Source organism: Chiloscyllium punctatum, chromosome 37, assembly GCF_047496795.1.
Source record: "Chiloscyllium punctatum isolate Juve2018m chromosome 37, sChiPun1.3, whole genome shotgun sequence".
In the NCBI taxonomy this organism is placed as follows: Eukaryota; Metazoa; Chordata; class Chondrichthyes; order Orectolobiformes; family Hemiscylliidae; genus Chiloscyllium; species Chiloscyllium punctatum.
The window spans coordinates 8,263,838-8,286,307 of NC_092775.1; the positions used below are offsets into that span (position 1 = coordinate 8,263,838).

The 22,470-nt window shown below is 39.2% G+C and overlaps 1 protein-coding gene across 3 annotated transcripts in view; it reads right to left on the reverse strand.

Annotated features, from left to right (window-relative positions):
• Nucleotides 1–22,470, reverse strand: part of unm_sa1614 (un-named sa1614) — a 259,429-nt gene that overhangs the window by 67,835 nt on the left and 169,124 nt on the right. For all 3 annotated transcript variants that reach the window (XM_072556198.1, XM_072556197.1, XM_072556200.1), the window contains 5 exons: nucleotides 16,037–16,137; nucleotides 9,572–9,641; nucleotides 5,362–5,449; nucleotides 3,871–3,919; nucleotides 851–1,008 (listed from right to left, as the gene is read on the reverse strand). In XM_072556198.1, coding sequence (XP_072412299.1) covers nucleotides 851–1,008; nucleotides 3,871–3,919; nucleotides 5,362–5,449; nucleotides 9,572–9,641; nucleotides 16,037–16,137 — 466 coding nt within the window. The remainder of the gene's footprint in view (nucleotides 1–850; nucleotides 1,009–3,870; nucleotides 3,920–5,361; nucleotides 5,450–9,571; nucleotides 9,642–16,036; nucleotides 16,138–22,470) is intronic.

Sequence of the window (22,470 nt, forward strand, 5' to 3'; positions counted from 1 at the left end):
CAACCAACTCAAAATGATTCAATATGAATCCTAGTGCACTGTACAGATTAGGGGTCAGCATGCATTCACATTAGCAATGCTCCTAAAATAGCCCTGAGAAAGAAAAAAACTCAACTAATTTTCTTTTCCTGCTCCTATAATTTACTTTTATTTAATTGAATCCTATTATTTGACAATTCTCAATATGCAACTCATTTGTTCAGATTTGTATTCTTTGAAGTATGCCAAATCTTTTCTGTTTCTTCCAGGTAAATACATTGGCAAGAGTTGAAACACAAAATACACAAAAATATTACTGTTTACATGAATGGATGAACCAATGGGATAGTATACAATGGCTTTGTGTGGTGATCTTCGGGGCATATTCCCATTGTGATTCTTGCAGGAGGCCCAGGAGAAATCAATGCTGATATTAGGGATGGTGTAAAAGATAACCAAGAGGAAATAAATCCTTTGTGGAAAAAATAGCTAATATGTCTGGTGCCTTGTAAATAGCTTTAATTTCTCTCACTATCTGATATTAATATAATTTTCCCCATTTAACCTTTAGCTGTCCTGCAATTACACACTTAATAGGCCATTCTAGTTCTTCTCTTGTATCTTTCCCTTATTTCTTCCTCTTCTTCCTTCCCAATTTACATGTTCTAACTGGTAATATCTTTTAGCGTTGCTTCTCAGTTCGGTACAGATCAAAATTAATAGAATGTTTGCTTTGCATTTAAATCAAAATTTCAGAGGAAATCTTTGCAGCAGCAATATAATATCTTAATTTAAATTTCTGAAATCCTTTTGAGAAACATAAATCAGTACATTAATATCTCCATTGCTTCTTCAGCAGCATTTTTCTCACCTGCTGCCCCACAGTCACAGCACTCGTTATTCCCTGACATATGTTGGACATCTTCAATGATGGCTTTAGTCAGATCTTCAATACTGTTTTCTGCACCACTGTGGTGGAAAGCCACATTTAGCGCTTCTTGCTTGCAGTTGGTTAGAACTGAGATCCACCTTCACATAATAACAAGAGTAAAACATTAAACACATACCACTAATATACTGGCAACATGAAATATTTACCTCGCTACTAAATTGTCAACAAAGAGATAGAGATTGCGATCCCAATCCTGATGTCTAGAAAACAGTAATATACAGGAAATGCAATACTGCATGATAAATTGAAAGATATAAAGCTACAGCTCTAAATATAGAACATTAATTATTTGATTGAAAATTAAGATCATTCATTTTGTCTGGCCCTCTAATGACATTATGAGTGCTAATTTTTATCCCTGCTACTTGATAGAATGAGTGTGAAAGCAGTAATAAGGGCCCATGGAACTTACCCGCACCAATATTGATGCCTGTCTGAGAGCTTAAACCTTTGGCAGAACTGAAGCGCTTTTTCAATATGCAGATTGAGATCATTTGAAGTCTCATGATCTGTCTATCATCCTAACTGGTGCCCCCACAGATTAAATGAATGCATACTGAGAAGAGATCCATTAAGATAAATGGACTTTTGATGTTTTTCTAAGTCCTTGTGAGGCCAATAAGTTATTTCCTAGCTTTTCTTATACTTTTCTCTGTATTTCTTCATACACAGGAGATGTAAAAGTTCTGGTTGTAACAGAATGCATGATCATTAGAGCATAAAAAGGAGCAAGAGGATCAAACAGCTGAACATCTTAATGCAAGAGGGGAAATAACTGGTTATTGTTGGGTATCCTTGATGTGAAAATCTTTACAAGCAATTGACAAAAATATCAAAAATTTGAAAGGCATACCAAATTGGAGATGATGAAAGCTGTGAGAATTGAGGATGTTGTGGATATAAAATTACTAAGGGACAGGAGTAACTGCTCATTCCTAAACCTTCAAAAGAAAAGTCAGTGGCTGGCCAAATGGCCAATTAGAAGCACATTCTAAAGGCATAAAGTGCTGTGTTCAGCTTAAACAAACTCCTCATGGAATTTCAGCCCCTCACTGGGATGAAATTCCCAATTAGTTGGTAGATCTAACAATCCCAGCAGCACAACAGCTGTGTTGTAAGTGTCCTGTGACTGTAGGCAGGCTAATCCAGGAGGCTACATTCACTGAGATCTGGGGGCTAGATGCTGGTGCTGTTGGCAACTGGTTGGGAATTGGGAGACTGGCTAGCCACCGGCCCAAATGACATGCTGCTCTATCTGCACAAAAGACATACAGAGGGGGCATGTAATATCCCCTAATTTCAGTTAGCTTCTGACAGATGGCAATAGGTAACATAGCCAGCTACCAAACTGGGGAGTAGGAAAACTCAAAAACATGTATAGTGGCTGACTATTACACATTCATTCTGATATTTCTTCTATTGACTTTATACATACACTAAGCATTGCTGTAAAATATACACATTTTGTCAAAGCTTTTCATTTTGCAGATATTAGGGTAATTTGTAACAATTACCAATGTAAGAGGAACAACACTCTGATTGGTACAGGCATTGTCATAGGAGGATGCAGCAGTTATAGAGTCATAGAGATGTACAGCACGGAAACAGACCCTTTGGTCCAACTCATCCATGCAGACCAGATATCCCAACCCAATCTAGTCCCACCTGCCAGCACCCTGCCCATATCCTTCCAAAGCCTTCCTATTCATATACAACATTTAAAAGCCATTTGAATGGGTAATTGCACTAGTCTCCACCACTTCCTTTGGTAGCTCATTCCATATACACACCACCCTCTGTGTGAAAATGTTGCCCCATGGGGCTCTTTTATATCTTTCCCCTCTCATTGATAGTTAAATAGCAAATATTGTTTGCCTTTTAAACCAGGTAGGGTGACTTGGATTGACTAAGGCATAGTCTGTTTTGCTGAGCTGAATCAGTATTCGCCTCTCTTCAACAGCTAAACAAAACAGAAATGTGACTGGTGAAAGAAGAAAGCTGGGCAAAGTTTACCTGGAAATAACTACTGTGGGATTTAGGTTTATTGACATGAAAAAATTAGGGATGAGGGGACAAACGTATAAAATCCCTTCCAACTGATTGGTGATTAATATTAACAATGCAATATTGCCATACATTCACAGATTTGTTAACTAGGTTTTCTACATATGGCCTAAATAAATATTACATTAAATGTAAGAAAACTGATAGGAATAATAGAATAGTGATATGTTGCTGTTACAGATTATGGCTGAATACAGATCTACTGCTGCTGATAGTCCATAGCATGGATGCCTAGTCTTGAGTTGCTAGATTTGTTTAAAATCTATTACTTTGTCTCCACAAGTACTGTGTGGGGGCTACTCCAACCAATACTTTCATGGACAGATGCATTTGGTACAGGTTGACTGGTGAGGCCAAGGTCAAGTTTTTTTAAAACCTCATCAGTTCCCTTATCATCTGGTCATAGGCCAAGCCTGGCAGCTATGTTCATGAGGACTGGGCCAGCTCCATCAGTACTGAGACTACAGAGTGACTCTTGGTGATGAAATTGACATCAGCCACCCAGTATATTCTATGCCCTTGCCTCCCGCAATGTATCCTCCAGCTGGTGTTCAACTTGGAGAAAAACGGATTCATCCATTAAGGGAAGTGTAGAGTATAGTAATTAGCAGGAGGCTTCCTTTACCTTGAATGGAATAAAGCTTTTTAGAACATGTTCAGAGACATGAAATGAACGCATATACTGAATATTTCATAATTTATGAACAGTTTACATTCACATCAATAATACAGTCAAGTGTATATAACTGTACTAATCCAAACTTGGATCTGTCAATTATGACATCATCTCATTCTATGGAGCTATGGCTTCATAACATTTTCTGCAATCTATTAGCTACATACAACAATCCACAATTGGACAACTCTCTACTTACGCCATGCAATCCTGCTCATCATCTGCAAGGAAATGATATGTGCGGTTATCTGAAAGCAAAACACAAAATAACATTAAATTATATAACTGAAAGATATAAAGCAACAATCTCAGGGCACTATCTGAATATGAATTTGAGTTTGCAGGCATAAACTGAAAATTATTTAATTCAGGTTCAAAAAGCATTGATCTCTGCACAAATGGGTTTAAAGCTCATCTACGTAGTGAATCACCATTTACTAGGTATTGGGAACTCAATACTTGTTAGAAAGTCCATAATCCAAGCTAATTTAAATAGTTGCCTCATGGAATTCAAATTATGTCACAAATATCCTTTAATTATTTTCACTTAAGGTTCTCTTTCAGAAAGAGAAAAACTTCACAGCTTGTGAGGTAGTTTCTGAATTAGTATAATCAGGGCTGAGTTTCACAAGCATATGCACTAAGAGTAAAGTTTAATATTCTTGTTTTGTGATCTACCTGATTTTCTCTCAAAATTAAAATGGATGGAAAATTACATAACCTGCATTCTGGGTGTGTAATCAAAGTTGCTGGTGTGCATATTATGAGAATTTGAATGGCATGGTAATCCACATATCCGGATCCCCAGACACCAGATAATGAAATTTTAATTCAACTACTAAGTCTGGTATTAACAGCTTGTCTAGTGGTGATGATCCAAACCAATGTAGATTGCTGTAAGTATCCATTAGGGAAGGAAAAATCTGCCATGTGGTCTGGCTGATCATTGGTTCTGGTTGCTGTGCAAGTCCAGATCCACAGGAAGGTGGTTGACTCTTAAAAGCCCTCTGAGTTGGTTTTGCAAGCCATTCAGTTGTGTTTAATCTCTACAAAGTCTGATAAAAAGGAAAGAAACTATATGGACAACCGAGCAATGACCAAAGCAGAGAAAATGGCAATAGCAAGCTCAGCCCTGTCAACTTCACAAACTCCTCCCTACAAATATCTCAGGCTTTGTACCAAAATTAGGAAAGCAGCCCTACAGATCAGTCAAGTAAAATCTTGACATTTTCCTAAGATATGGTTCTGTGAGAATGACTATGTCAGAGACACCGCCATTACCATTGCGAGCTGGTAGCACAGTGAGGAGGTAGTTGCCCTATGTGTCATCAACAGTGACTCCAACTTCATGACGTCACATGGCATCAGATCAAACATGGACAAAGAGACCTCCTGTTGATTACCATATACTGCACATCCCTCAGTGGATGAATCATTGGTAGTACCATACTGACTGAGCTGGCTGAGTGTTGGGGTTCCCACAACAGTACAATAAGGAAACAAAAATGTTGCAAATAACATGGACGACTGTCTCTGATAACTGTATCTATATTGCAACATCTGACTACTAAAAGGCAAAAAGAGACAAACCCTGATCACAAATACATTGCATTAATCAACATAAATCATGAAGTAATGAATAATTACCATACTAAAACAGGGAAAGGAAAATCAAAATGATAGTTCATACGTGAAATAAGGTCAAAGCACTTTTTATCTTCCAAACTGGGTTTCACTTGGCAGGTCAGCAGGTTGAGCTTTGCTGGCTGTCGGTTGGGCTGGGTGAAACAGAAATAAATTAAAAGATTTTAACATGACACATTCTACAATTTAATTGACAAGACAAAACTTAGAAGACAATCAAATCCAATAACATAATATTGTATCTGATATATCTTAATATTGCAGTAGGCAAATAATTCTCAATAAGAATATTCCCAATGCGCTCTTACCCTTAGTTCAGCAACATTGAAGGCAATTGGAACATCTTGATTCTAGTCCTTGAACTGCTTAGGGAGTACTGGGCAATGGTAGTATCCCTCCTCTGAACTAGAAGGCCTATGTTGAACTCCCACCTGCCCTGGAGATGTGTCATTGCACATCTGAGCAGGTTATTAAAATAACTAATGAGTGTTTGGCATAAAGACTGATCGGAGAACTGTGGAAAGGAAAATAAAATCTAGCAACCTGCCAATACCGATTGCTGCTCAAGGTCTTTCAATGGAAACATACATGTTTGGCTATTCTGCACTTCACATTTAAGTGGAAAAAGCACACCCATTAAAGCAAGCCTGTCATACAATTGTCTAAAGTAATATTAAGGTATTAACCATATTTATCATAATATATTTAGCTCTGGCCTACTGTCTGCAAGTTAAATATGGAATATTTTAATTCTCAAGAAAATGGTTGTTTCCATTTAAGTGTCAGCATTGGCTCGGAGTGTGACGATTCAAACTCCACTACAGGTTTTGAGCTGGGTGGGATTTATCCCTGGATTCTCTGGGAAGCCAGGAACAAGATTGCCAAGCCTTTGGCTTTGATCTTTATGTCGTCATTGTCTACAGGAATAGTGCCAGAAGACTGGAGGATTGCAAATGCTGTTCCCTTGTTCAAGAAGGGGAGTAGAGACATCTCTGGACATTATAGACCTGTGAGCCTTACTTTGGTTGTGGGTGAAGTGTTGGAAAGGGTTATAAGAGATAGGATTTATAATCATCTAGAAAATAATAACTTGATTAGGGATAATCAACACGATTTTGTGAAGGGTAGATCGTGCCTTACAAACCTTTAAGTTCTTTGAGAAGGTGATCAAACAATTGGATGAGGGTAAAGCAGTTGATATGGGGTATATGGATTTCAATAAGGCGTTTGATAAGCTTCCCCAAGGTAGTCTATTGGGTGGCACGGTGGCTCAGTGGTTAGCACTGCTATCTCACAGCACCAGGGGGTCCCAGGTTCGATTCCAGCCTCGGGTGACTGTCTATGTGGACTTTGCACATTCTCCCGGTGTCTGTGTGGGTTTCCTCCAGGTGCTCCGGTTTCCTCCCATAATCCAAAGATGTTCAGGTCAAGTGAATTGGCCATGATAAATTGCCCATAGTGTTAGGTACATTAGTCAGAGGGAAACGGGTCTGGGTGGGTTACTCTTCGGAGGGTAGGTGTGGATTTGTTGAGCCGAAGGGCCTGTTTCCACCCTGTAGGGAATCTAATCTATTCTAAATTACAGAGGCATGGGATTGAGGGTGACTTAACAGTTTGGATCAGAAATTGGCCAGCTGAAAGAAGACAGAGGGTAGCGGTTGGTGGGAAATATTCATTTTGGAGTTCAGTTACTAGTGGGGTACCATAAGGATCTGTTTTGAGTCCACTGATGTTTGTCATTTTTATAGATGACGTGGATGAGGGCATAGAAGGATGGTTTAGTAAATTTGCGGATGACACGAAGGCCGGTAGAGTTGTGGATAGTGACGAAGGATGTTTCAGAGAGACATAGACAAGATGCAGAGCTGGGCTGAGAGGTGGCAAATGGAGTTTAATGTGAAAAAATGTGAGGTGATTCACTTTGGAAGGAGCAATAGGAACAAAGAGCACTGGGCTTATGCTAAGAGGTAGAGAGAGCTCAGTGTCCAGATATATAGATTCTTGAAAGTTGCCACCCAAGATGACAGGGTTGTTAAGAAGGTATATGGTGTGTTAGCTTTTATTGATAGAAGGATTGAGATTCGGAACCATGAGATCATGCTGCAGCTGTACAAAAACTCTGCTACGGCCACATTTGGAATATTGCGTACAGTTCTGGTCACCGCATTATAGGAAAGATGTGGAAGCTTTGGAAAGGGTTCAGAGGAGATTTACTAGGATGTTGCCTGGTATGGAAGGAAGGTCTTACAAGGAAAGGCTGAGGACTTGAGGCTGTTTTCGCTAGAGAGAACAAGGTTGAGAGGTGACTTAATTGAGATATATCAGATAATCAGATTGTTAGATAGGTTGGATAATGAGAGCCTTTTTCCTTGGATGGCGATGGCTAGCACAAGGGAACATTGCTTTAAAATTGAGGGTGATAGATATAGGACAGGTATCATAGGCAGTTTCGTTACTCAGAGAGTAGTAGGGGCATGGAACACACATGTCAACTTTAAGGGCTTTTAAATGGTCATTGGATAGACATATGGACAAGACTACTAGGTGAAAGTGAGGATGACAGATGCTGGAGATTAGAGTCAAGATTAGAGTGGTGCTGGAAATGCACAACAGGTCAGGCAGCATCCAAGGAGGGAAAAAAAAAATCGACATTTCGGACAGCAGCCCTTCTTCAGGATTATATTCTATTATCTAAGGTAACTGTTTGCACAGCAATTATAGGGTATGCCATTGTTAAAGGTGCCATCTTTCAGGTGACTTATGAACCCAAGATTCCACTCCATTTATTATAGAATCCATAGAATCCCTACAGTGTGGGAACGAGCCATTCAGCCCACTGAGCCCACACTGACCCTCTGAAGAGCATCCCACCCTCCCAACCTTATCCCTGCAACCCTTCATATTAGTTAAAAATAGCAACTAAGTTTTCTGAACAGTGTTCTTCAATTAACACCACATAAAACAAATTAGCTGGTTATTCATTATATGGCTATGCACAGTTCGTATGCTAAAACGGTCTATACAATAATGGTGTAAAACACTACACTTCAAAATTGACTTTAAGATTTATGGACGCCGATTTGTTGCTACTGTTGGTTGAAGAATTATCTTCAGCCAGAAATAAAATTGCCATTATACAATGTCCTCTCAATTTTATTTGGGATAGGTATAAAAGGGTAGGTGGTTGATACTAAAAATAAATGTACTTTTGGCATGCTCTCTAATATTGTCAGGTGCGTAAAATTTTATTTATGTACTTATTAATTTGGATTTTATTTATATATTTATTAATTTGGATTTTGCCTAAGCCAAGAAACAATATAACTATGTGAATAGTGCTTGTTTGCATATGGAGAATATTCAGAAAAGTGTCCCATAATTATCATCAGAGAATTCTATGGTCTCTGAATATATTTCAACACACTTCACCTCAGTACAAAACTGAAGGAGCGAAAAGTGGTCAGGTGATCAGTTAGAGAGAGGAACTTTTTAACCTGCTGAAACCCTGTCCACATCTGACATTTAAAGATTGAATTCTGCATAGGAAGGAAGTGCTTATTAAAGCAAATTTAGATTTTAGATTTTATTGTCATGTGGCAGCCTCACACACTTGAGCAAACTATGTCAATAGGGCCCTATACACATAACCAAAGCCAAAGAGAGTACGCATCTCAACTTTACAGTAAGTTTGCAACTGGTCCCCTGAGGCAACAGGCACTAATGTTAAGTATAAAATTGTGGGAACCAAAATTTCTGATTGTCTCAAGAAACACCAGTGCCCCTTGTTCCTAAAATCCATCCCTATTCTCTGGCAGGACCTCTTCCAGCCACCCAGCTGGATGCCAATCAGCAACCATAGCATTATCTAATCTTTGCCAGCAGCCACTTGTTATACTCTTAAGTCTATTCCTGGTAGAAAGTGGACTCAGTTCATTTGAAGGAGGCATTGCAGTGACTTTCTGCTGCCTCTGATGGGCAGAAATGTAACACGCTGAAAACCAATCTGAATTAAAATCTACACCCTGTATACAGTCATTCTAAATGCTTATTCACAATAGCAATTTCCTTTTAAATTTCTTTAATGTTTTCCATTTTTCCTCCTAATTAAATCTTTGTTGTTCTCTGGAAAATAGTCTTGCTGAACATAAGAAACTAAGGAGATGTCATTCAGTTAGAGGATTGTAAAATGAATTGCATTTTCTGTCAAACAAAATCAATAAATAAATGCTCCAATCTCGTTCTCATACTGAACTCACAGTTCCATGCGAAATGGTCAGATAACAGTTCTTTATGATGCATTTCCTCTTCTGCCAAACTTTCCTCAACCTAAATAGGAGAAAATGTGTATAATATACTATATGAAAAAGCATTTCACCTTGAAAATATTAGCAAATAAACTTCGTAAAGGCAATGCACTGTTTGGAATTCATACTCTCTTGTCATATAACCACTCATGTCTAGGTTCCTCCTTGGCTCTAATATCATGATAACAAACACCAACTGTAGCAAACCACATTCACCTTATTGCTTTGTCTAGTTCTTTTTACTCAACTGGCTGTTAAAGGCTTGGATAATATGGACTCTGCAGAAGACTGTGCTAGTCTCTCTTTTCCAGTATTCCACTTTTGTGCCACCACTTGTTCTGATTTCACAAGTTGAACTGCAATCTGTATCACCTGCACTCTTGCAAGCACCTCCGGTCAGAGATGGGTCTGAATTAATTCTGTATAATAATTGTATGAGGTGGTCAAAGTAGTGTCAACATTGAATGGGACACAAGGATGAGACAGAAATTCTTGCAGATCAACACGGACAACGTCAACATTCCAGAAACTTTGTGCCCTTGCCTCTAATCCCTATATTCTTCAGGTGTGCAAGCTAAATGAGTTTAAAACCTCTCAGTCAACCCAAGGGTGTCTTCTTCCAGTTCTGAAATATAGAAACATTAGAAAATAGGAATGGAGTAGGCCAGTCAGCCCTTCAAGCTTACTCTGCCATTCAACAAGGTCATGGCTGATCATCCTACTCAGTACCCTGCTCCCACTTTCACCCCACCAACTTTGAATCCTTTAGCCCAAAGAATTAATATCTTGGATGTAGGTTTGCTCGCTGAGTTGAAAGGTTAATTTCCAGACGTTTCATTACCTGACTAGGTAACCTCATGCGAAGCAATGCTGAAAATTCCTGCTTTCTATTTATATATTTGGGATCCTTTGGGTTGGTGATGTCATTTCCTGTGGTGATGAAAGCAGGAATTTTCAGCATTGCTTTGCATGAGGTCCATTGAAGATGTTACCTAGTAAGGTAATGAAACATCTGGAAATGGATCTTTCAGCACAGCGAGCAAACCTATATCCAAAAGCTCAACCTGAGCTACAAATCTTCTCAAGACTTGCTAATTAATATCTAACTGTTTCCCAAAAACATGCACTGTTCTGGCCTCAACCACTTTCTGTGGCAGAAAATTCTACTATTCTCTGGCTGAAGAAAGTTCTCCTTATTTTCGTCCTAAATGCCTACCCCATATTCTTGGGCTGTTATCCTGGTTCGGGACTACCCAGTCATTGAGAACATCCTGTGTTGAAACTATCTAGTCTTGTTAGAATTTTTAAAGTTTCTATGAGGTTACCCCCTCAATCTTCTAAAGTCTAGTGAATATAGTTCTAAATCAATCTAGTCTCTCTTCATACATGAACTTGACAATCCTAAGAACTAGTCTGGTAAGCCTTTGTTGCACTTTCTCCATAGCAAGAATACAACATCCTCAGACAAGGAGACCAAAACTGCATGACAACACTCTGGGTGTAATCTCAGCAAAGTTCTGTACAACTGCAGTAAGGCATCCCCGATCCTTTACTCAAAATCTTCTTGTTATGAAGGCCAATGTATTATTTGTCTTCTTCAATGCCTGTTGCACCCTCAAGCTTACTTTCAGCAATTGTACAAAGGATACCCATATCACATCTTTATCCTTATAATACCCTACTGTCACCAAATCCCAGCAAAGCTCTTGTCCATGTTTTTGTCAACCCCAGATTTTATTTTTTAGACATTACCCTCATCGATCTCTTAAGATATACCTTCATAAATTCTATCATGATCCACAACATAGTATCTAAAACGTATACACCTATGTCTCCTATTTTTGACTCTCTATATTAGCTTGGTGGAAGTGAGGACTACAAATGTTGGAGATCAGAGTTAATAAGTGTGGTGCTGGAAAAGCACAACTGGCCAGGCAGCATCCAAGGAGCAGCAAAGTCAAAGTTTCAAGCATGAACTCTTCATTAGCTCATCATCAGCACCGCACTTTTCAACTCTCTACATTGGCTTGTCAACCCTAGGTCTATCAGTATCCTTGACCTCAACTACAAAGCTCTCCTTAGCCTTGATTTCTCTGCTAACTTTGCTGTCCATTCCTTCTGAAAAATCTGTATTCTCTCCTTTTTGTGTTATACAATTAGTGACAGAGCCTTTAGCCCCTACTTTCTGAAATTAAGTCCTTGTTTTCACCTACCTTGATAGGTCATTCCCCTACATCAAAAGGATCCTTAAAAACCTTAACTTCACAACACCTTCAGGTAACCTCCTGCCTATTTCTGATCAGGTCAGAGTCCCAACTGTGAAGCAAGTTGAAATGTTCCACTGGAATTAAGTTGCTCCATAATACAAGTTGTGGTTTATTGCTTGTCTAAAGAGTTGCAGAGCATAGAAAGCAAAACAATTGAAAGTTTGATATCTGTTCTGAGTTATGAGTTCTCATGCCACTCAGAGAGATGATGATATTCTTAGCAGTTGTTAGAAGTACACACTTTTGTGCTTTCAACAAAGATATAGCAATACCCCAAAAGACAGACATCTGATGACATTGATTATCAAGCTAACATGTGAATAAGAGTTATACAACCAGAAAATGCTGAATACAGCCAGCAAGTCAGGCAGCATTTGTAGAGAGAAGCACCAAGTTTAGGTGCTGAATCATTCAGACATTGAATATTGTCAGTAATCGGGACAATTCTTTTAAAAATTTAACCTAATTTTCCAATCAACCTGTTCAGAGATGTTACTACACATCTCTGGAGCAGGTGGGAATTTTAACCTGGGTCTCTTGGTCTAGGAGTGTGGACACTATTCCTGCTCAGAAATGTTATTGTACATCTCTGGAGAAGGTGAGAGTTAAACCCAGGTCTCCTGGCTCAGAGGCAGGGAGACTATCACTGCACCACCATTCCAGACCATTTTTGGGTCCTGACCTAATTCTCAGCAGCAGTGCAGCTTGTGGGATAACTTGTTATGAAGTGTCCAATTAAGAGACCCCCGTTCAGGAATATCATTCAATTAGAGACTACTTACTGCAATCAACAGACTGGAAGAAAATTGTAGACAATCTCAGACATGCCGATTGGCATTTTAAAAAATTTTAACCTATTTTTCCAATCAACCAGCTCAGAGATATTATTACATACTTCTACAGTACTTGGTACTTGAAGCCAGGCTTCTTGGTTCAGGGATAGGGACTGTATCTCTCCACCACAAGAGCCTCCCCAATTTGCATCTGACAGTGGTAGATTTCATTAATTTGTCACATCACTCAGCTCCAAATGTGACTTCTTTTATCTGACAAACTGCAGTCACAGTGGAGATCTAGTGTGATACCAATAAAGGAGAAAGTGAGCACTGCAGATGCTGGAGATCAGAGTCGACTCTCCTGCTCCTTGGATGCTGCCTGACCAGCTGAGCTTTTCCAGCCCCATACTCTTTAACTCTGAAACCAATAAAGTCCTACTTGCACCAGACAATTGCAGGTAATCAGTTGCTTATAAGCCTTAATTGGCTTCCCTGTGCTGCCCGGTGAATTGTTGTCACCACAGCAAAGCAAGGACCACAAACAGTCCATGGAGATAGGAACACATTCAGAACCAGCAAAACTCAATTTCTCAATGATTTTATTAGCTCTTCCTATCTTCAATTCCCTGGGAAAGTTCTCCACAATGTTTCAAGTTGGTGACCTCTCACCAAAAGTTAGAGACATAACAGGTTTGAAGCAAGAACAAAGGAGGGGAAAATGGCATTCAGGGTAAAAGTTTAAAGGGAAGCCCCTTGATGTCATGGGAAGCAGAAGGAATTAAAAGATAACAGAAATGATGGTGTATGGCAAAAGGAGATGGTGATGGGACAAGTAAAGAAACAAAACCGTGGTCTAGTGCAAGAATATAGATATTTTCTAATTAAGCTATTCAGAAATATTATTATATTCATCTGGAACAGGTGGGACTTGAACCTAGGACTCCTGGCTCAGAGGTCAAGACATTACCACTATACCACAGGAGTAGGAATGTAGGAATAGCAGAATCAGTGCTAACAGCTGTTCAGAAAATGGAGGAAGGGATTATAGTCTGAAATTGATTAACTCAAATTCAAGACAGAAGTTTGTAAAGTATCTCATTGTTCCTTGGGCTTAACCTTTTAACCATCACTGGAACATTGTAGGTATTTGAGGATGAAAAATTCAGGTTTGGAGTTGGAGAAAGATTTAAAATGACAGGCAAAAGGAAGAATTAAAGTTTTCTGCAAAGTGTAACCCAATGTACATTTTGTCACACCAATGGACAGGACACCACATCATCAGTAGCAAATACAAACTAGAAGACGTACAAGTAAATTGTTGTATTGTCTTGAAAGAATGACTGAACTCTAAACAGTGAAGATGCTAAAATTGCATCACCTTGTAAAGGAAGGGGAGTAGGTGTTGGTATTGCTTGAAGAATGGACTAGACTGTTGCAGAGGTAGTGTATACTTTTGAATTCCCGTCCCTGTGGTTGCTGGGGCTTTGGGCGCAATTGCTCCATTTCTCACATTTAAAGTCATAGAGATGTGCAGTATGGAAGCAGTCCCTTTGGTCCAATTTGTCCATGCTGATCAGATATCCGAATCTAATCTGGTCCCATTTGCCAGCACTTGGCCCATATCCCTCTAAACCCTTTCTCTTCATATAATCTGCGTGAAAAAGTTGCCCCTTAGGTCCCTTTTCTATCTTTCCCCTCTCACCCTAAACCTATGCCCTCTAGTTCTCAACTCCCCCACCCCAGGCAAAGAGACCTTGTCTATCTACCCTGTCCATGCCCCTCATGATTTTGTAAACCTCTATAAGGTCACTCCTGACTCTCCGACACTCCTGGAAAAACAGCCTCAGCTTATTCAACCTCTCCCTATAGCTTAAATCCTCCAAACCTGCCAACATCCTGGTAAATCTTTTCTGAACCCTTTCAAGTTTCACAACATCTTTCCGATAGGAGGGAGATCAGAATTGCACACAATATTCCAACAGTGGCCTAACCAATAGCCTGTACAGCCATAACATGACATCCCAACTCCTATACTCAATGCTCTGACCAATAAAGGAAAGCATACCAAATGCCTTCTTCACTATCTATCTACCTACAACTTCACTTACTTCTCTCAATAACTTCCAGTCCCTTCCAGAACTACAATAGAATTTCATTGACATCATCAATTCCACTTTCTGCAGTTCATTTTTTGCCACTTCCTCTATGATTCCACCACCAAATACATTCCCCCTCCCTTTTCTTGACAGGGCCATTGCCTTCGATGACACCTGACTGTCTCCTCAAAACCCCTTTCTTCATTATAATCAATCACCTAAATTCACCTTAATGGACTACCATTTCAATGAAGCTTGAGGAAGAGCATCTTATGCTGCAATTAGTAATTCTGTAACTTTTAACAATCATACATTGGGTTCAACAAATTCAAATCATAACTTCTGACCTCATCTTTTTCAGAAAGCAGCAATTGATAATGATACTGCAATTCTGATTTAAGCATCTCCGAGCTCTATCTTTTGTTTTTTCCTTGTTCCATTAACTTTCCTTTCACCTTGTACCATCATTGCTTTAGTCTTCTAATCTCATTTTCTTCCATCATATCACAAACTTCCTCTTTTGTTCTTCGTTTCCTCTTTAACCTTTGTACGTGCTTAAAAGATGTTAACACAACTAACACTTCCAGTTCAATTGAAAATCATTTACCTTAAATTTTAGTTGTGTTTCTTTCTGTACAGATGTTGTCTGACACATTGAGTATTTCCAGCATTTCAAAATTTTATTTCAAATTTCTAACATCTGCAATATTTTGTTTTTGTGCTGGTGAATAATAGTAATTTGAATAAAGGATCAAAGGTTTACTGGTACATATTGTTTCTTTTAAGGAATGAACTCAATAGCGAAATGGAGAGAGAAAAGCAAAATAAAAAGATTTTTTTGAAAAAACACTGTGTTCAGGAGTTTCTAAGATCAACCTTACCATACTGTTCTAATAGTAGTAAAAGACAATATTTGAAGTGGAAAAGGCTTTTGTTACATTACTTTGCACAAGAGTATTAAAATTACATGACATCAAAAATAAAGAAGACAATAAAACACAAAAGCTCATTTTGCATAGACCTCTGTGTTTCAGAAAAGACGAGTCAGTGCCTCAGGCTACTTGATCTTTACAGCAAAACAGATTGAGTACTGCTTACTGTTGAATCACTGAACAGTTAGTTTCCATGGCTACAATTCAGTAAATACATCATCTGCTAGCTATAGAATGCAGCCATTCTAAATCCCAAAAGAAACAGGGGTTCACAGAAGACATATCCCACTGGAGGCAAATGCTCGAGACCAACAATCTTAAAGTGAATGAAAAGAGCAGTACTAACCCATCACTTTTCTTATACAGGATTCCAGTTTTCTCAGTGCCATATTGCTTATTACCCTGGAGTTGGTGCATGCTGTAAACGGACTGGCGACTCACAGAATCCTACAGGAACAGAAAATATAAAGGAATGATAATATCTGTGATTGTACAGTAACTGCACAAAACTCTTTCTTTTTAAAGTGAAGTTTCTATTAAGGGGAACAGTAGCATAATGGTAATGTTCCTTAACTGCTAATACAGTAATTTGGACAAATGATCCAGAGTTATCAATTCAAATCCATTAAATAAAGCTGAAACAAAAAGTTATTTATCAGTAATGGTGACCATGAACTATTATAGTTATTGTTATAGAATTATAGTTTAAAAATTGATCTTGTTCACTGTTGGCTTCTCGAGAAGGATATCTGCTATTCTTACTCGGTCTCAACGAGATGTGCACCTAGAATAAGAGAAACATGACTGACTCTTACATGTCCTCTAAAATGCCTTGCAAGCAATTTAGTTGTATTTAACTTCTTTAAAAATAATAAAAAATAAAATCAGAAGGATCATCTGATCAATGCCTAGGCATTGGAGAAAATGATCTTCAGCTGCTTCACCAATGACCTTCTTCCATCATGAGGTCAGAAGTGGGAATGTTCGCTAATTATTGCACAATATTCAGTAGCTTTCATATCTCCTCAGATACTGAAGCAATCCAAATTCAGTCACACCCAGACAATATTGAGGTTTGGGCAGCTATGTGACAACTAACATTTGTGCCACACAAGTCCCTGACAATGAATATGTCCAACATGAGACAATCTAACCACTGCCCCATGGCATTCAATGACATCATCATAATCGAATCCCCCATCCTGGAGGTTACTATATCCAGAAAGTGAACTGAACTAGTCATAAAAATACTGAGGCTCTAAGAGTTGGTCAGAGGCTAGGAATCATGCAGCAAGTGACTCCCTCAAAGCCTGCCCACCAAGGTACAAGTCAGGAGTGTGATAGAAATACTCTCTGATTTCCTGGATAAGTGTAGTTCCAAAAATGCTCAAGAAAGCAGCCCTCTTGATTGGTACCGCATCCACAAACATTAGTCTCTCCATCACCAATGTTCAGTAGCAGCAAAGTGCATCATCTGTAAAATGCACATCAGAAATTTACCAACGTTGCTTACACAACACCTTTCAACCACATAACCACCACAATCTAGAATAACAAGGCCAGCAAACATATGGGAACATCATCACCTGTAAGTTCTGTTTCAAACCACACACCACGCTAACTTGGAAATATATCTTCCTTCCTTCAATGCCACTGGGTCAAAATTCTGGAACTCCCTCCCGAGCAGCATTGTGGGTGTACCTACATCAAATTGACGGCAATGGTTCAAGAAGCAGCTTATCATCATCTTCTCAAGGGCAACTAGAGAGGGAGAATAAATGCTACCAAGTCAGCAATTCCCACGTAATGTGAATGAATTCTTACAAAATTTAAATAAAGTTACAGCCCTTCCTGTTAATTATCCAATATCTACCCAATTAATATCTGGGAACTTGCGCCAACACTGGGAAGGTTGTTCACGGAGAGTCAAACAATAGCTTGGCTAAGTCCTGTTCGCAGAAGCATATATGTAGTCATCATCTCAGTATTACCTATCGCCATTCCAGGGTGTCTTTTGTTCCATTAGCAGGGCATCATGATGTGTCAAATTAGATGAAAGAACTGGTCAACAGAGATGCAGTGGCATACATTTAAGAGGACTTCTTTGGAGTACAGAGTAGATCTGCTTCAGTGATTAAAGAAAAATTCCAAAAGATGGACCCACCATCTATGGTTAACTAGAAATGTTAAGGACAGAGTCATAGAGTCATAGGGATGTACAGCATGGAATTAGACCCTTCGATCCAACTTGTCCATGCCGACCAGATATTCTAAATTAATCTAGTCCAATTTGCCAGCATTTGACCCATATCCCTCTAAACTCTTCCGATTCATATAGCCATCCAGATGTGTTTAAAATGCTGTAATTGTACCAGCCTCCACCACTTCCTCTGGCAGCTCATTCCATACACACACCACCCTCTGCATGAAAAGGTTGCCCCTTAGGTGCTTCTTAAATCTTTCTCCTCTCATCATAAACCTATGCCCGCTACTCTTGGATTCTCCTAAACTGGGGAAAAGACCTTCGCTTTTCAACCAATCTATTCCCCTCATTATTTTATGAACTTCTATAATGTCATCCCACAGCCTCTAATGCTCTAGGAAAGATTGTTCCAGCTTATTCGGCCTCTCCCGATAGCTCAAACCCTCCAACCTTCTTGTAAATCTTTTTTGCACCCTTTCAAGTTTCACAACATTCTTCCTATAGCAGGAAGACCAGAATAAAACGCAGTAATTCCAAAAGTGGCCTAACCAATGTCCTGGAGCTGCAACATGACCTCCCAACTCATACTGAATGCACTAACCAGTAAAGGCAAGCATACCAAATGTCATTCTTCACTATCTTTTCTACCTCTGATGGTACCAAACTAAAAGAAACAGCACTTAACTATGCAAAGACATAGCAGGTCAGGAGGTTGGATAAAATATATAAAACATAGCAAGGAATGACCAAAAAATTAATATAGATGGAAAATTTGGTGTATGAGAGAAAGCTAGCCAGAAATAGAAAATCAGGTAAAGACATTTTATAACTATATAAAAAAAAAGAGGTAAAAAGTTAGTGTTCATCCAATAGAAAAGGAGACTGGAGAATCAATACTGGAAAATAAGAAAATGACAGATGAATTGAACAGGTATTTTACATTTGTCCTCACTATAGAATATACAAGTAACTAAGAAGATAGCTGCAATAAACCAGGAAATGGAAAGAAGGGAGGAACTCGGGAAAAATCCAATCACTCAAGAATTGGTAGTAAGTTAACTGTTGGAGTTGCAGGCCGACAAGTGCTTGGTCCTGTTGGACTTCATCTTTAGGGTCTTAAAATAAGTGACTAGTGAGATTGTTAGCGCATTGGCTTTAATTTTCCAAAACTCCCTTGATTTGAGACTGGTCCCATTAGTTTGGAAGTCAGCATTACAACACCTTTATTCAGAAAGGGAACAAGGTGGGTAAGCTTAGTTGGCTGGATGGGTAGTTAACAATGGCAACACTGTGGGTTCAATTCCTACACTGGCTGAGTGAAAAAGTATGGTGCTGGAAAGCACAGCAGATCAGGCAGCATCCGAGGAGCAGGACAGTTGATGTTTCAAGTATAACCTCTTCATCAGGAATGTGGGGGGAGGGGGAAACTGGCAAGAGGGCTGAGAGATACGTGGATTTATGTTGAAAACGTCGACTCTCCTGCTCCTCAGATGCTGCCTGACTGGCTGTGCTTTTCCAGCACCACACCTTTTGACTCTGGTCTCCAGCATCTGCAGTTCACACTTTCTCCTATACTGATTGAGGCTACCATGAAAAACACTCCTTCTGAACCTCTCCCTTCTCCTCAGGCATGGTGACCCTTATATAAAAACAACATCAGCAGTTCTATGGTCCTGTAGGACAATGGCGACCTTACCTTTACTTTTATTCAAAAAGGGAGACAGAAAGCAGAAACATCAGGCCAGTTGGCTTAACATGGTCATATGTATGATGTTAAAAGCTATTTTTAAATAAGTTGTAGCAAGGCACTTAGAAAAGTTCAAGGTAATTGAACAGGGCAGTAGCGTTTTAAAAGAGGGAAATCATGTGTGACCAATCTACAAGAATTCCTCAAGAATGGAACATATACTGTAGATAAAGGAGAACCACCAGATGTACTGTACTTAGATTATCAGAAGGCATTTGATAAGGTGCCTCATCAAAGGTTATTGTAGAAAATAGAAGCTTGTGCAGAATTATCATGTAATACCGTGTCTTTTTCAGATCGACAAAATGCAACAAGTGGTGTGCTACAGGAATGGAAAGTATGGTAGCCAAACTTGTTGATGACACAAATATAAGTAAGAAAGCAACAAGCTACAAAAAATATACATAAGGTAAGTCAGTGAGCAAAAATGGAAAATATTGTGGTAAAGTGAAATTGTTCATTTTTCATTCTGAAATAAGACAGATTGCAGAGCTCTCAGATCCTGAGGGATCTGGATGTCCTTGCAGATGAATTGCCAAAGAAAAGCCTAATATGGAGAGTATCAAATTATTTGAAAAGTTAGAATGTAATCAGTTATCGCAAGGGGAACTGAATACAGAAGAGTGAGGTTTTGTTTCAGTTAAACAGGGCAGTGATGAGACCATGTCTGCAATACTGTGCACGGATTTGGTCATCTTTTTTTCAGGAAGGATGCTGTGATGAAAGGTGTGTGATGTTTAACTTTAATATAACTTTTATTAAAGTGTTGGAATTTTAAATTACTGGCATATGGGTGCTGGTCTATTTTTATTAAACGGGTTGAAAAAATAATGAAGTCATTCCTTTTGGAATCATGATCTTAAAGCAGTAAAGGCTTTCTGGTGTGTTAATAGAATTTTGTTGATATTATGGGTAGTTTATAATATGAGAGAAACATCAAGACATTAGTATGGCACAGTCCAAGATAAGCAAACGTGTTAAAAAAAAACAATTGAGATGCTTTTGGGCAGTTCAAAGGACAATTGAGTGGGATCAGAGTCAAGTACAATCTCCTCTTAAATTGCTTAAGTGAAAGAGTAAAATTTATGAAACTTCCAGATGAGGACAGTTTGTTTAGGCCTCTGCAGATTATTAAAAACTGAAAATCTCTAAACTCTCAGCTGTGAGAGTAAGCAAAACAAAGAACTCAGGACTGGAACAGAGTAGAAGCAGTTAAATCAAACATCCAACCTGAAATGGAAGGAGGTTCTTTGGATTTTTGAGTACCTTTCATATGATGGTGTTGGCAAGTGGATGGGATTTTGTTTTGCTTCTGTTTAGAAATCTTTGCAAATATGTTATATGTGTATAGCTTAGTTTCTTTATTTTTATTTATTTTATATAATAAACATCTGTCTTATTTTTAAAACCAAATCCATGGCCTAATGTGCAATGCTTCAATGAAAAACTGCCATACTACATTCAGAAAAAGCAAAATATAATCTACTGAGCCAGATTTCATTTTGGGATCAACTTGTTCAGCACAGAGTCATAGGGATGTTCCACATGGAAACAGACCCTTTGGTCCAACCTGTCCATGCCGACCAGATATCCCAACCCAACCTAGTCCCACTTGCCAGCACCTGGCCCATATCCCTCCAAACCCTGCCTATTCTTCTACCCATCCAAATGCCTCTTAAATGTTGCAATTGTACCAGCCTCCACCACATCCTCTGGCAGCTCATTCCAAACATGTACCACCCTCTGCCTGTAAAAGTTGCCCCTTTAGGTCTCTTTTATATCTTTCCCCTCTCACTCTAAACCTATGCCCTCTAGTTCTGGACTCCCCAACCCTAGGGAAAAGACTTCATTTATTTATCCTACCCATGCCCCTCATAATTTTGCAAACCTCTATAAGGTCACCCCCTCAGCTTCCAACGCTCCAGGGCAAACAGCCACAGCCTGTCAGCCTCTCCCTATAGCTCAAATGTTCCAACCCTAGCAACATCCTTGTAAATCTTTTCTGAACCCTTTCAAGTTTCACAACATCTTTCCGGTAGGAAGGAGACCAGAACTGCACATAATATTCCAACAGTGGCCTAACCAATATCCTGTACAGCCGCAACATGACCTCCCAACTCCTGTACTCAATACTCTGACCAATAAAGGAAAGCATACCAAATGCTTTCTTCACTTCCTATCTACCTGCGACTCTACTTTCAAGGAGCTATGAACCTGCACTCAAGGTCTCTTTGTTCAGCAACACTCCCTAGGACCTTACCATTAAGTGTATAAATCCTGCTAAGATTTGCTTTCCCAAAATGCAGCACCTCGCATTTATCTGAATTAAACTCCATCTGCCACTTCTCAGCCCATTGGCCCATCTGGTCCAAGATCCTGTTGTAATCTGAGGTAACCCTCTACACTGTCCACTACATCTCCAATTTTGGTGTCATCTGCAAACTTACTAACTGTACCTCTTCTGCTCGCATCCAAATCATTTATGTAAGTGACAAAAGGTAGAGGACCCAGCACCGATCCTTGTGGCACTCCACTGGTCACAGGCCTCCAGTCTGAAAAACAACCCTCCGCCACCACTCTCTGTCTTCTACCTTTGTATCCAAATAGCTAGTTCTCCCTTTATTACACGAGATCTAACCTTGCTAATCAGCCTCCCACGGGGAACCTTGTCGAACGCCTTACTGAAGTCCATATAGATCACATCTACTGCTCTGCCCTCGTCAATCTTCTTTGTTACTTCTTCAAAAAACTGAATCAAGTTTGTGAGACATGATTTCCCATGTACAAAGCCATATTGACTATCCCTAATCAGTCCTTGCCTTTCCAAATA